The following is a 14,591-nucleotide window of genomic DNA, read 5'->3' as shown; positions in this document are numbered from 1 at the left end:
CTAGCAAGGAGATCGGGCTGAAACTATAGCTACAAGCTATCCAAGGATGGTACTATAGAATGTCACCTCAAGGTAGGCCTAGTGGCGTCATCTCTTGGTTAGGCCGGAAACTTATCAATCCACCCTCGTAGAACACGTAGTTTATGAGATTATAAGACTACTCAGCGTACTGTATTCAGACTTTGAAAATCGTTTATAGTGGGATGCAACAATCAAACGATTTTCAAACTTAAAATTTCCCTTAATAAACAAGGGAGCTTCTGCAAAATTCAAAAATTCGATTTCTCCGACTGAAAATTGAGAGGGTGTTTATACAACGGACATACCTGAATATCAAATTTTTACTCAAAAACTAGCACGATAATTAATCTACTTATTAAAACTAAATTAAAAAGTTAATTTAATCATTATTAAATTTAATTATTTAAAATAAAGTATCAATTTAATTTTCAAATTCAAAGTCAAAGCAACTTACAGCACTAATAAAGCATTATTTAAAACTGAGTACTGTATCGGTTTAATAGACACATCGGCTTTTTTTAATAAATTGGTTTTCACTACTTTGGCCACTTTAAAATAAATACCTACATTTTGGAAAACTATGATGAATATCGCGAGCCGGGAAAATGTTCAAGGCGGGCGCTGGTTGGCCACCCCTGCCCTAGTTGTTTAATTAGAAGTGTCGATAATCCTTTCCTCAGAGAAATTTACGAAAGAAAGCTTCCGTTAGATAGCGGTTCTATCTCCAAGTCGAATCTTTTCAGATTATCGAATTAAAATTAGATTTCACATCTCACTACCTCCCTCCTCCCTTCGTAAGATAAAGCATGCATTCAAGAAGTTTTTGTGGGTACTGAACAAACCTATCAGATAGATTTGCCCTTTTCTAATTAATAAAATTGTCGTTGTATTTTACAGATGGTTTTGCTAATTGTAAGCATATACAATGTACACATTCATTCTTCCTTGTTTGGCATTGATCGTTTACCCTTTGGGGTCCTACTCTATAATTAAAGTCACTAGTACTTACCCCTAGTACGGACTCGTCTTCTTTTTAATAGTTTAAAAATGTATGTTTTCATTCGTAAATTCAAAATATCTCAGAGAGAGATATTAACAACATAATAAGCTTTTGAAGTTAGCTTAAGCTAGTCTCTAACTGAGAATGGCACTTTGAATGCCGAAACGCGTAATAGATTTCTAAACATTCTACATGTAATTTTGAATTATAATGTTTTATGTACGTGATAACATTTACACCCTACTTGTCAGTTTTACTAAGTCACGTATAATTGTTTTTTAATCTACTAACCAAACTGATTATGTATAAATCTGAAGTAACCATATCCGACGCTTTTTGCTGTTGCAGAGCTTCCATTGCCGACCGTACAACAATTCGCGACGTTTCTCTCTTTAACTGGGTTTTCATCACTTTTAAAACTTTTTCTTGTTGACTAAAATGCAAGTGCATCATTTTATTTACTTTATGTAAACTAGTTTTGTGCTTTAGTTTCTTTAGAATCAATAACAAATTACTCAATTGGTAAGGGTAATATTATGTAATGAAATTTAAGTTCACTGTCATTATCTGAGAGTGTAATATGAGCATTAAAAAAAAACTATTAATTTTATTTTTTAATGCAAATCTTTGGAGGTATTTGAAAGCGCAGATTTAGTACACTTACTCTGTTTCTGTTTTCTCGGCAAATTTTTCTTTTGCATTAGCAATTTTGCTCTGAAAACAAAGTGGTATTAAAAAATGTAATTATATTGTTTAAAATGATTTTTTGTCACTTCTGTTAAATCATGCATTCGTTTGGTTTCTCCTAATTTGTGATAGCAAAAAGCCACTTCCCATAAGTTTGCTATTGACAAACAATGAAGGATGCAATACGACGAGGCTACCACCTGCAATCGTAATAAGATTCTTGACTTCGAATTTTCAATACCAAATATGACATTAAAGTTAAAAGAAATACTTAATATGATTTGGAATCCCCATACAGTATCTGTTTTTGTTTAATGAAGGTAATAATGAAAAGTACACACAATAGGGATGTTGGACAGTTCCACTTTTGCATAGAAAATTCACTGAAATTTATCCTGAATTTAATTTTATAAGAAAGGAAATATATTCTCAGAAACTGAGGGATTCATGATATGACATACTTGATGTATCTAACTAATGCAACGTTAAAGTTCAAACTATCTTCAAGTCGCTTTACTATGAAGTAAGCCTAAAAAGTTTAAATAAATGAATAACAATTATCTAACTAATGGAAACATACGTGATGAACAAAATTAGTCTTGTCGTTATACACTTTAAGGTGAAAATAATGAAAACTCATAAACATATTCAGATACGTACGAAATACTTATTAAAAGTCAACAGGCCAGAAAGCTTTCACTTGAATAAAAATTTAATAAAAAGCAAAATTATTGGTTTAAGTTTGATTGCTGTGAATAATAATGAGTTTATTATTTTTACTAACGAATATATCGTACTTTATGTTTGGTTCAAACTAGGTTGATAAATTCTATATATGAACCAGAAATAATTCTTAAAAACTTTCATTAACGCCGTTTAAAAATTGTTTCGCCTTACCTCAAGTTTCCTTGATAAGACGACACAATAAAACGTCAGGTATTTGTACCATTCGATCTAAATGAAATAATGGTTCTATCTAATTTACCTTATTTAATTTTAATATCCTGTTAACTGACAATAAAGCCAAAATTCTTGATCGTCGTTTATTTTGTACCAACAGTGATATATGGTCAAATGGTATTGCAGCAACTACGTCCATCACAAACGTGAGACTGCGACATCTCAAAAGGCAAATATCAACAAAATTTGTTACGGTACCTACGATATCGACCATTATTTATAATTAACCAGTTCAAGTTATTCTATTAATTATAGTACACACTCAACAGAACGTTTTAAATTTGTTCATATTAACGAATGTTGCATTTAATTTACAGTAATATTAATTATAAAAAGGTAAAATTTGTAAGCTTGGATGTAAGAGGTAATTTCTGAAACTACTCATCCGATTTTAAAAATTCTTTTACCAATATTTAAAATTGACCTTCAGGATAAACACGGGCTATATATAAATAAAAATGAAAGGGATTTTCGTATGGAAACTCTGTAAGGTGACGAAATACTGATCAATCGAACGTTTCGCTGCTTTGACAATTACAATAATGAAATACCATTTGCCAAAGAATTCAGAAATCATCAGGAAATGAGACACTTTGAATGCTTTAGTGCATTAGCATCAAAATTAATTCATGAGAACGTTTGGCTTATTTTTGAAGATTTTTTATTTGTTTACAGAACACCTTCTCTTATTTCTCCAGCTAATTTTACTGTAGACTTCTACCAAATATATCTAGGATTTATAGCAATAACGTAACAGAATCGTCGAAATATCAATTTCAAAAAAGGGCAATGGACGTTCGTTTCTATAACCGAAGGTTTAGTTTGTTCATACGTTATGCGATGTTCACACTATCGAGTGCCTACTGTATTTTGAAACAAAAAAATATATTTATCCTGGATGACTTTAGTGTAAGAAACATCCAGAAGTTTCGGNACACAAGCCTTGCTATATGAGCTCTCAAAGCATATAAAAATTATACGGCTTAAATGTGAAGTTGGGTGCAAAAGAATACAATTAAATCCTCTGTCGGGAAAAAACGAAATGACTTTCCGAACAACCCGATACATACGTTTACGTACATAAGTCTACAGAAATTAGTAATCCTTGATACATGCCGAATAGTACACAGATTTCTTAACAGTACTGACATATCCCCTTTTTCAGAAAACACACAGGTTAAATTAGAAGCGGAGTTTTTAATGATGACCGATCATATTTCAGAGCAACAACTACTGTTAGCTCTATAAAATTTAAGAACAGAAAATTGATTTTCATATCGTATTCCAATAGACGTGAGTAAGGTTCTTTGGCATTACTTCTTCACTTGCCCAAAGTTAACCAGTGAAAACTGAGAAGACCAGAAAAAAAATAATAATATAGATCGGATTTATCTGAAGTAAGGGAAGTTTTAGGTTTATTCTACCCATAATCTCGGTCCCTTACCGTGTTCGTACATTCGTAATTGTAAAAAAGGGAAGTCTCTCCTAAGACGGTGCCCATGCCAAGCGTCAATATAGGACTTTCACCATCTTCTTCCGATAACAATTGCAAACTTCCCTTAAAAACGTACACCATGGAGCCCTTTAGTTTACCTTGCTGATAAACCACTTCTCCTGCCGTATATATTTCAGTAGTCATGACAGAAGCAACCGCCTTTTTGAATGCGTAATGGGAATTTTTTAAGATGTGTGTCTAAAAGAATGTCAATTGATTGGAATATATGAAAAAAAATTAAAACACAAAACAATCACACCCTGTTAATGGCATTCCAATATTTGTCCAAAGGTATCTGTTTTTGTATCGAAGGGGGAAGACGATAAATGAGGGGGGGGATGCGAATTGCTGATCTTTGTGTCCAGAAAGTGTGGTAAAAAGTCAATATCTTATTTGCAACCCTCTTTGGACAATTACGATACACCTACAATGTTAAAATTCTAATATATAAATACCTTTTAACGCTTAATATCAAAACAAATAGAAAAATAGGGGAAGAGTGATTAATAACATTTGTATTTCATTTATTAGTGGCAGGAAAAGATAACAATGTCTTTTTACCAATAACTCCTTAATCAATTTTAGTCTGTTAAGAAAACTAGCCTGACTTCTGTAATTTTCTAAACACAAAGAAGTGCAACCTCCAATAAAAGCACCAGATAGTATTATAAATCCTATTATCATTACGACAATAGTCACCAAACGTTCAGAAGCATGTACAGGAGTTATATCACCGAACCTGAAAGTAGAACATGCTGTAACGGTGAAGAATATTCAGAATGGAACCTTGAATAAACAAAGCAAAACATGAAAAACGCTCGCCAAAATATCATTAATTAAAATTACAGAAACTGTAAAAAGTTACATACCTCAGATATTTAATGGCAAAAACAAACATTCTGGAAATTGTAACAGTTCAAAAATATGCTTAAATATAGGTAAGTTTAGGTCCGGATTGAAATTAAAAAGGTATTGCAGAGTAATAACACAGGTCTGCGAATTTTTTTTTGAAGTTTTTTTCTTAAATTGTTAATATTTGTCGTAATTGTCTTAAAAGTAATAGAAAACGATATTTATATGGTGTATACCACGTCACATTGACCCATAAATGCTCAGAGAACACATTTCCATTTGAACCCTTGCCACATAATGAATGCGACGAAAAAATATTCGATAACCAGTGTTTCTATGTTTTTAACGATGGTGTTGGTTAAAATTACCTCCGACAATATTGAAGCATGGAAAGATCGAAAATAAACAAAAAAAACGTAATTTTTGAATTGACTTTTTTCTTAAAAAGTAATTTTTTGTGTCCTTACGATTTTTTATATGCTTAAAACCTATATAAATCATGACCTCGATATCTAAACATGAAATAATCACCGTTGGTCAAGTCGAAATGCCTTTACAAACTGTTTGATCAAACCAAGTTTAATGTAAAGTGGTGGAAGCAATACTTTCTTCTTTCAAACTCGTATTGATGACATTATTCACTCCGAGTTCCAATTGCATTCTAATGTGGACAGAAATACCTAATAACAATGATTTTGATTTACCCTAAGTCCACTGTCTTAACACTTCAACACATAACCATCATATTTTATCGTAACCCAGTGTTTATCTTGGTGACACAACTTCATTCTGAAGTAAGCTTAATAAGCATTTTTTACAAAGTCTGTTATATTCAATCTTTGCTTAACTATTGTATATTGTCCGCAAATGTAAAAAAATACATTTGAATTGTTTTTACAACACCGAGAAGCCATAGTTAAAGATAAATGAAACACAATCTTTTATTACACGTTAATATTATATCTCTCTCAATAATGGCGCGCTATAAACTATTTTTTTTTCAGGCGGTGTAAACGACTATAGTTACTTTCAGACTATCTAAAATAAAGTAAAAGACAATATAATGCTCAGTCAGAGAGTATTAAATAGAAATATAAACTATAAAATGAATTTTGTGAAAAAACGCCGATTCAAAGATCTATATATACATATGTACATATATTAATCTATATACAAAACAAAAATGTGACGTGATACGTTAAAACAAAGTTTATATTTGCAAAATATAGACCAACATTTGCATGCCTAAGATAAATTTATACAAAAAACTTTTTTATCGCAGACCTGTGTAATTTATAAAATTGTTTAAAAAACTGAAACATAAAACAGCGCTCATGATTTTCCGACTCACTAAACAAAAAAGCGCTCATAATGTTTCCACTGGTTAAGTAACCATTCTGGAAAATGTAACTATTAGTCAAATAGTGCAGGGACAGCTGAGTCTGGAATTAAATTTGGAAATGCATGGATTTGTATCGATGAATATGTAACGATTTACTGTATATTGTTTCGAAATTTTGCTTTTTTGCTTGTTTTGTACACGTAAGAAAGACGCAAGGATCACTTACGCATCTCCAGACAATCCTTGGGCAATAAAATAACTGCTTAACGTGTACCAAGTGGCTGGAGTTAATTGCCTTCTTTGTTTTATGTAAAAGAAATGCTGAATATAAATTGACCAATTTTCATCACCAACACAGAATACCTTCAAATAATTAGGACCATAGAGATAAAGACAAATATATTTAGATTTCAAAATGTCCTAGGCAATAAAAGTTTGCAACACCAACACAGAATACCTTCAAATAATTAGGACCATAGAGATAAAGACAAATATATTTAGATTTCAAAATGTCCTAGGCAATAAAAGTTTGCAACACCATGGGATCATGAGTTCACTGTTAATACTTTAACTTAGTAATCTAACCTAACCTTTTTTTTTTAAGGACTGGTAGGGAAAAATGCTTTACGCACACCGATCGCACTGAGACGACCTGTATATGGGACCCCCGAAATCGGTATACCCACTAAAAACCCCCGCCTTGGTTCGGTTGTGGCATCGCCCTCTCAGGACAAACCTCGCAGTGGGCAGCCCATATCTAAAAATTTCCTCAGCGGATAATATGTTGTCCAGATTGGAATTTTGACCAAGAAACAAAAGTTTCCAAGAAGGTAGCCCCTGAGAACAGGGGGCAGATACAAAACAAAACAGCAATTTTGTAAAAGAAAATTTGTCCACAATAGATAAATTTTGAAATTTCCAGTCCTGGCGAGGGCTACCCTCATTGCAGATTCATCATCTTCCGCTCTTTTTCTATTCTCCGCTGTACAATTCTAGTTGAGATTTTTGACGCATGGGAAGTTAATTGTTCTAAATGTTTCGCACCTATCCGCGCCTCCCTTTTTAGGTATAGTTACTACGTTCCGTTTATAATCCTCTGAAACTTTCCCAGTCTCATAAATGTGACTAATTAGCTTCAACATAGATCTCTAACCTCTTGTCCTGCATGTTTTAGAATTTTCCCATGTATCCCATCTATACCTGGCGCCTTATTATTCCTTGTAATGCTACATTGAACTCTTGTCTCATTATGTCCACACTATCTTCCTTCTCCAATATATCTCCTAACTCATGGCCTGCGTATAGGTTCTCTAAATATTCTTTCCACCTATCTGCCTTTTTCTCATTTTCTATCAAAATGACCCCTTCCTCGTTTGTTATATTATTACTACTGTATCCTACATATCTAAAATTCCTTTTAATTGTATTACAAGCCTCGTCGGTTTTAACTACTTCAAACTTGTCTTCTACTTTTTTACACCTCATATCAATCTACTGTTTCTTTGCTGTTCTACACTTCCTAATGATTTCGTCTGTCCTTGTACCTAGCCTATCACTTGTTTCATTACATTTTAGCTTCTCTAAGTCGAGACTTTTTCAGAATTTTCATTTTAAGATTGGTCTTCATAACTACTACGTTACGATCGCTGTCTATATCTGCTCCTGTTTAACTCCTACAGTCCGTCACTTGATTTTTAAATTTTTGCCTAACAAGTACGTAATCTAACTGATATCTCGCTAAAGCACCTGGCATCTTCCACGTATAGCGCCTCCTAAAGTGATGATTGAATAAAGTGTTCGCGACGGTTAAGTTATGTTTGTCGCAAAATTCTATCAATCAAAATTCTATCAATCTATCTGCCCTACCATTTCTATTACCTAATCCAAAAGAACCTGCTATTGCACCGTCTTTACCTTCACATATTCTGCGTTGAAGTCTCTTACAACGATTAGGGTTTTCTGCCCTTTCACTAGACTTAACACGTCTTCTTTATCTGCATAAACCGCTTCTACGTCTTCATCATTGTAAGATGATGTAGGCATGTAAACCTGCATTAATACCGTTTTTACTGGGTTCGAGTTTAATTTAACTATAACTATCCTATCACTTTTTTGTAAATAGCTTTCTACACTCTGCCCTGCTTTCCAGTGCATTATAATTCCTACCCCCCGAATTACCTACCACCGATCCTGTATGTATTATTCTGAAGTCTTCACTCCATTTCACTAATACCTACTATATCTAATTCTACCCTATTCATCACAACTTTCAAATTTTCCAATTGAACTCAGATTATATATAATTAAAAATTATATTTTTTTATAAAAGGGAATACGTTTTTTCTATGCACAATTTCGTCAAAGGAAACAATGGCTTAATGACCGGCAAGTCAAATAATGATCGGTAAGTGTAGTTCTTATCCTGCAGAATTTGAAAATTAAAAATTAAAAATATTTGACTTCAAAGGAACATTTTAAAAATTATTACTCAATCACATGTGATAATACCTAAGGCCTTACAAACGAACAACCAATTTCAACTATTTCCATTCAAAAGTTTTTATTAAAATAGACCGGGATGTTGCATGTAAAATGTGTTATAAAAATAAATTGATACAAGATTCATGGTAACTTAGGTCCTTGTTTTTGGACAATTCATCGTTAGCTATCTGAATAAGTTCCTCATTATTGCTTGAATACTCGGTGAAAATTATTGGAAGGTAAATGAATATTATCCTTATATCAGGCTTGACCAAAGTTTTATACGATAAAAGCAACATGCGAACAACATTCTACGACACGTTGTCCTACTTTATATCAACGAGAATGAGTTAATATCATCGAAACACCCGGTACTTGTTTATTAATAAGTGTAAAAACATGATACTTCACATAATTAGACTGTCAAGAACGAATTTGCGCTTTGAACGACAAGCTGTCTTTTCCTTTTACTCAATATCATATTTTTCTGAAGTAAAGCGGTATTCAAAATCAACATTCTCCTCAACATGATCTGCGTAATAACTGTTAGTCAGTTTCAACAGATAGGTACCACATGCTTCATACGTAAATACAAAATCTTTTTCAAATCTAAAGTATTGAGAATTCTATTATTAATATGTGCGAACTGTAAGTTTGCGTTCTTTCAAAATTCTGATACAAAATTGGCGTTATCACAAGTGCTTGAGTAGTATCTAATTATTAAAATGTCGTTTCCCATAGGGCAAAATTAGCTATTTTTATACTAACTCCTTTGGTAAAACTAGTTTAAATAATCTAACAAGAAATAGCTTTTGTTTTTAGAAATTAAATAATCGTGTAAAAATTTATTTACCGCGTCAGTGCAGGCTAATGTTTTCCAGATGCAGACAAATGAATGATGAATCAATATCACAGAAAATCCGTAGATCTGTACAGCTGCATATATTTTGTTTGTGCCAGATGTTTTGGAAATGACATCTTAAAATGAAGTAATACTACTTAAAATTACTAATACACAAAACAATAAAAAACGATAGTATTTAGATATAGGCGTAGCCTTGATATGCCAAGAGGGGGAGGGGGTTAAGGTAATAAATGCTGAAAATCCACATTATCTATATGATTGTAATGAAATTCGAAGCGACTGCAGCGGTTTTCGACGTACATATACATCAACTTTTCACGAAAATGCCCTGCAATTTGTCGCTAATTCGTTACCAAATCCAAAATCCAGCTGGTTTTACTACAAAATTGACGAAATGCTACCACAAGGTATCTTTAAATAGTAATGACTTAGAAAAATACCGTTAAGTCGCTGAAAGATGGTACTTTTTTACTCGTTTTCTCGCGATTGTAGCCCCGAAGTGATCAGCGAAAAACGATTGGAGATTCGTTAAACTGGCTCTATACATAGCGTATTGCGAAACAGAAATGTCGTATTGTTAGACCCATAATTTGTAGTTAATTTATCAGTATTTTTCTGCGATATTCCTATATCAAAATTTGTTGCTGTTGTCACACCCTCGCCGGGAATCGAGATTGGGACCTTTGGCTTTACAGACCCATGCTCTGACCCGAGTTCCATTCCCGGCAAGGGTGTGACAACAACAACAAAGTTTCCCTCATTAACCTGTAATAGTTTATAGTGGGTAAAAAAAAATTGAAAATGAATTTTCACATTAATATTTCATTTTAACCACTATTAAAAATGTCAAAGTGTTTCACATATGAGTGATCTAGTTTACTTTATGTTTTTTGTTTATTAGTTGGCAGCAATTTCTTCAGATTACTAGGTACAATTAAAAGAAACGTCCTAGTCGTTGAGAGGGGGATTTGAATCCCCTAAACCCCCTTTTGGCTACGCTATCGGTTTTAATGTTACGTAAAATGCATACAAAAGTAGTGAATGATCCTATGCATGGTGTAAGTCGCAACTACAACGACTAACGCATTCAGTGTTCGATAGTTTGTACACAGTTTTTCAACGTCCCTGTAAATACTTAAGTACTGCGGTGTTAGCTGTTCTACTAATTCGCTTTCCACAGGATAGTGGCCAGGAGACTTTTCTAGATCATATAATCTGTATAGTTCCTTTGTAACTCCGACGACGTCTACCTTCGGTGGCAGATTTGATTTCAAACGATAATAGTTGAAGAACGAAACAAACAAAATTGGACATGTAACAACGTCCAAAGCCAGTAAAACTAAAATAAAAATAATTATATGTACCATTAAGTCTTTCCGCGGTGCTCGCCAGATGGCACACCCAAACAAAAGTAACAAAAAAAAAAAAAAAAAGCCTCAAAAAAAAAAAGAAACCAAAAAAATGGCCCGTGGTTTTTTTTTTTTTTTTAATCTAAGTGCTAAATCATTATTAATTATGAGGGCATGCAGAATACAAAATTTCAAGATGATATCTGAAGAAGCTCACCACTCATGTTAGCGAAACGTTAGAAAGCATCAGTTCACCTACTGGCCGAGAAAGCATTTACCAATTTGTCAATACTAATAAGAATATTCTAAGCGCTCTGCTATAATAGTTTCTACCACAGCTTCAATTTTTCATATCTCAGAATTCTCTCTTTTACCTTTCATGTTTCATCTTTCGATTGAATTCAATAGTTACTTAGCAATTTAAATGTACATATTTCAACATTTCTTTTGTGTTTAGTTTTACAATTTGACTATAATAAAATTTTCTGTCGTAGTTCATCATAAAATATGTCCTAGTGACTTCCCTTTGTCGAATTTTCTAAGAACTTACGTCTATTATTTAATTGCCTTTTTTAATATATTTCTAAACACGTTATAATATCTAGGTACTAATAGCGAAACCCCTATCGTTTCTGTTAACTGAACGTAGTTAAAGGCAGATACTATTCCTTCTTGGTTTTTAAAAAACGCTTTTGAACACAATTTTATTTACTATTGATTATTTTTTTATTTATTGGATTTACTCTTAATTTTGGAGGGTTTTAGTTGTTCAAAGGAATAGGAGTTACTCCTTACGGTAGCGATACACCATGTACCTACGTTAAGAGACCGACCTAGTCGTTTGAAAGACTTTTTGTAACTCTCGATTGTAATTACTGATTGTTTAAAGAAAAGTAGCATATCTGCTGATTAATTAAAAATAACAGATAGCGTAGGTTTGCCAGTCCTTTACATTACAGATTTTTTTCTCTTTGAAATCGACCGAAATACTTTCTGAATTTTAACTAGGATAAGAAATATTAACTAGATCAGCATCAGTATCGTTATCGCGTTATCTTTATCAATCTCAATTTCCATAATATTTTAAATTATCAAATAACAGCAATAATATAGTTAACCATTTCGATTAAGTTAAGTTGGTTTGTAGGTATATAGTGTAAAGTACGTTATTAAATGTATATACCATAAAAAATTCTATCTCAAAATAAATATCAACATAACAATATTAAGCAAAACTACCCTATAATCATAGTAAAATATTGTTAGGGAAATAAAAACAATTCAGGTGATTCGTTTAAATCAATTGGTTACCACCAAGATGATAAATATCTAACAGTAAAAAATTGTGTTGAAATCTTTCTTGTTATTCGTTCGAAAATAATTATAAATGTGTATACTAAGCAACTCAACTAAAGTGATTACGTTATTGTAGAGGGCACCTTGTTTGTCATACCTTTTGATCTAGGTTGTGCGTCTTTCAGGGCCGAATATTTCATCCAATAAGTATGAATACCTGCCGAAATTGTATCCAATATAATTAAAGCAATACATATAGAAGTTGCTACAACTCCCAAAACTTCCGACACTGTACTTCTATTCCGAGGTAAGTGTTCATAAATACCAAATAATCTCTGTTAAAATAAATTGTACTTTACATTTACACGAAACAAAGAAATGACGATGATCATTCAACAACTAGAGACGTAAGCGGATTGGTTCTCTTCACACCACATTTGATTGATAAAAATCAGTAATTAACCTACCCAACTCCTACCGAAAAAACGATACTTTCCTTAATTTCAGAGAAGAAAGTGCAATATTTCTTCCCTGATAAAAAATCGCTTTTACTCCTTTTTAGGAAAGGATATTATGGTCGTCCACACGTGGTTCCACCTTCCTCGGGTGGTAACTTCCATGCCGGAGATATTAAAATACTTTCGTAACAGTAAACCCGATTTCATATGTAAAAGGTTGTTGTATTGTACATTTTCCGGAAAAATCGTTCTTTCGGGGCAGGGATTTCAGGCAGGCTTTCAGCTTTCATGACAATATCGCACTTTCTTCCCGTAGTGTATATTATTGAAGTGAAACTTCTTTGGGCTCGATGGGAGTAAAATCTTAAGGCCAGGAAACGACACGTTTTGCAACGTTTTGTCTCGCGACGCGATAGGGTATGACAATAGGAAGGCGCGCATGCGCTCATGTATTATATAGGGTTGTTCGGAAAGTCATTTCGTTTTTTTTGTGGAAATGTAAAACAGTTTTCGTATAATAAACAAATACTTTATCAAATTATATATTGACCGTTCTGGTCCAACACCTTTTGCCATCTTTCTGGTAGTAGCATAATTCTACGCTCATAAAATTTTTGGTCTTTGCTGGCAAAAAACTGATCGAGGAGGTTTTTGACCTCCTCATTTGAGGTGAAGGTTTTACCGTCTAAAAAATTTTGGAGTGACCGGAACAAATAATAATCCGATGGTGCCAGGTCTGGAGAATATGGTGGGTGTAGCATTGTATCCCATTCAAGCTGTAAAAGCTTTTGGCGAGTGACCAAACTTGTGTGAGGTCTCGCGTTGTCTTGGTGAAACACTACACCTTTCCTGTTGATTAGTTCTGACCTTTTCTGTTGAAGTGCATCATTCAGTTTGTCCAGCTGATGACAGTAGACTTCCGAATTAATCGTTGTGTTATCCGGTAAAAGCTCAAAAAAAACGATTCCTTTAAAATCCCACCAAACAGACAGCATCACCTTTTTTTGGTGAATATCGGCTTTGGAAATGGTTTGAGCCGGTTCATCTTTTTTGCTCCATGACCTCTTGCGTTTGACGTTGTTGTATACAACCCATTTTTCGTCCCCAGTGATGATGCGCTTCAAAAACGGATCATTTTCGTGACGTTTGAGAAGCGAATCGCAGACGTCAATGCGGCGACACAGATTTCTCTCTGTGAGAACATGGGGAACCCATACATCGAGCTTCGAGGATAATCCCAGGCCTTTCAAGTGGTCATAAACTGTTGAATTTGATAAATTTAACCTCAATCCGATCTCACGTGTTGTTATTCGCCGGTTCACATCAACTAATGCCTTTATCGCGTCTTTATCAGCTTCAACCGGCCTTCCCGAACGTGGTGCATCTTCGACATCAAAATTGCCGGATCGGAATTTAGCGAACCAGTTCTGGCACTGGCGTACTGTCAACACATCTTCTCTATACACATCAGTCAATTTCTTTCTGGCTTGAACAGCATTTTTACCTTTTCTGTAGTAAAACAGTAAGATATGTCGAAAAGGCTGCTTATCACTCTCCATATTTAAAAGGGCACCAACCAAAAACTACGAGGGTGGATTGATAAGTTTCCGGCCTAACCAAGAGATGACGCCACTAGGCCTACCTTGAGGTGACATTCTATAGTACCATCCTTGGATAGCTTGTAGCTATAGTTTCAGCCCGATCTCCTTGCTAGTGTAGGTTTGACAGCACGCTGAACAAGACGCCTCTGTGGTTTTCGTAAAAATGGAAAAGCAGGAAAATCGT

At 33.7% G+C, this 14,591-nt stretch overlaps 1 protein-coding gene across 1 annotated transcript in view; it reads right to left on the bottom strand.

The window, feature by feature from the left end:
* LOC108740813 overlaps positions 1-14,591 on the bottom strand; it is a 56,950-nt gene that overhangs the window by 37,955 nt on the left and 4,404 nt on the right. Inside the window, exons 3-12 of the mRNA XM_025976940.1 lie at positions 12,506-12,683; positions 10,734-11,042; positions 9,692-9,816; positions 6,584-6,720; positions 4,725-4,902; positions 4,423-4,587; positions 4,113-4,361; positions 1,795-1,908; positions 1,686-1,735; positions 1,313-1,454 (exon numbers count right to left, since the gene is read on the bottom strand). Of these exons, the coding sequence (XP_025832725.1) occupies positions 1,313-1,454; positions 1,686-1,735; positions 1,795-1,908; positions 4,113-4,361; positions 4,423-4,587; positions 4,725-4,902; positions 6,584-6,720; positions 9,692-9,816; positions 10,734-11,042; positions 12,506-12,683 (1,647 nt within the window). The remainder of the gene's footprint in view (positions 1-1,312; positions 1,455-1,685; positions 1,736-1,794; positions 1,909-4,112; positions 4,362-4,422; positions 4,588-4,724; positions 4,903-6,583; positions 6,721-9,691; positions 9,817-10,733; positions 11,043-12,505; positions 12,684-14,591) is intronic.

Source organism: Agrilus planipennis, unplaced genomic scaffold, assembly GCF_000699045.2.
Source record: "Agrilus planipennis isolate EAB-ADULT unplaced genomic scaffold, Apla_2.0 scaffold299, whole genome shotgun sequence".
NCBI lineage: Eukaryota > Metazoa > Arthropoda > Insecta > Coleoptera > Buprestidae > Agrilus > Agrilus planipennis.
Note: the sequence above shows the minus strand (reverse complement) of the source record. Positions and strands in the feature narration are given on the sequence as shown.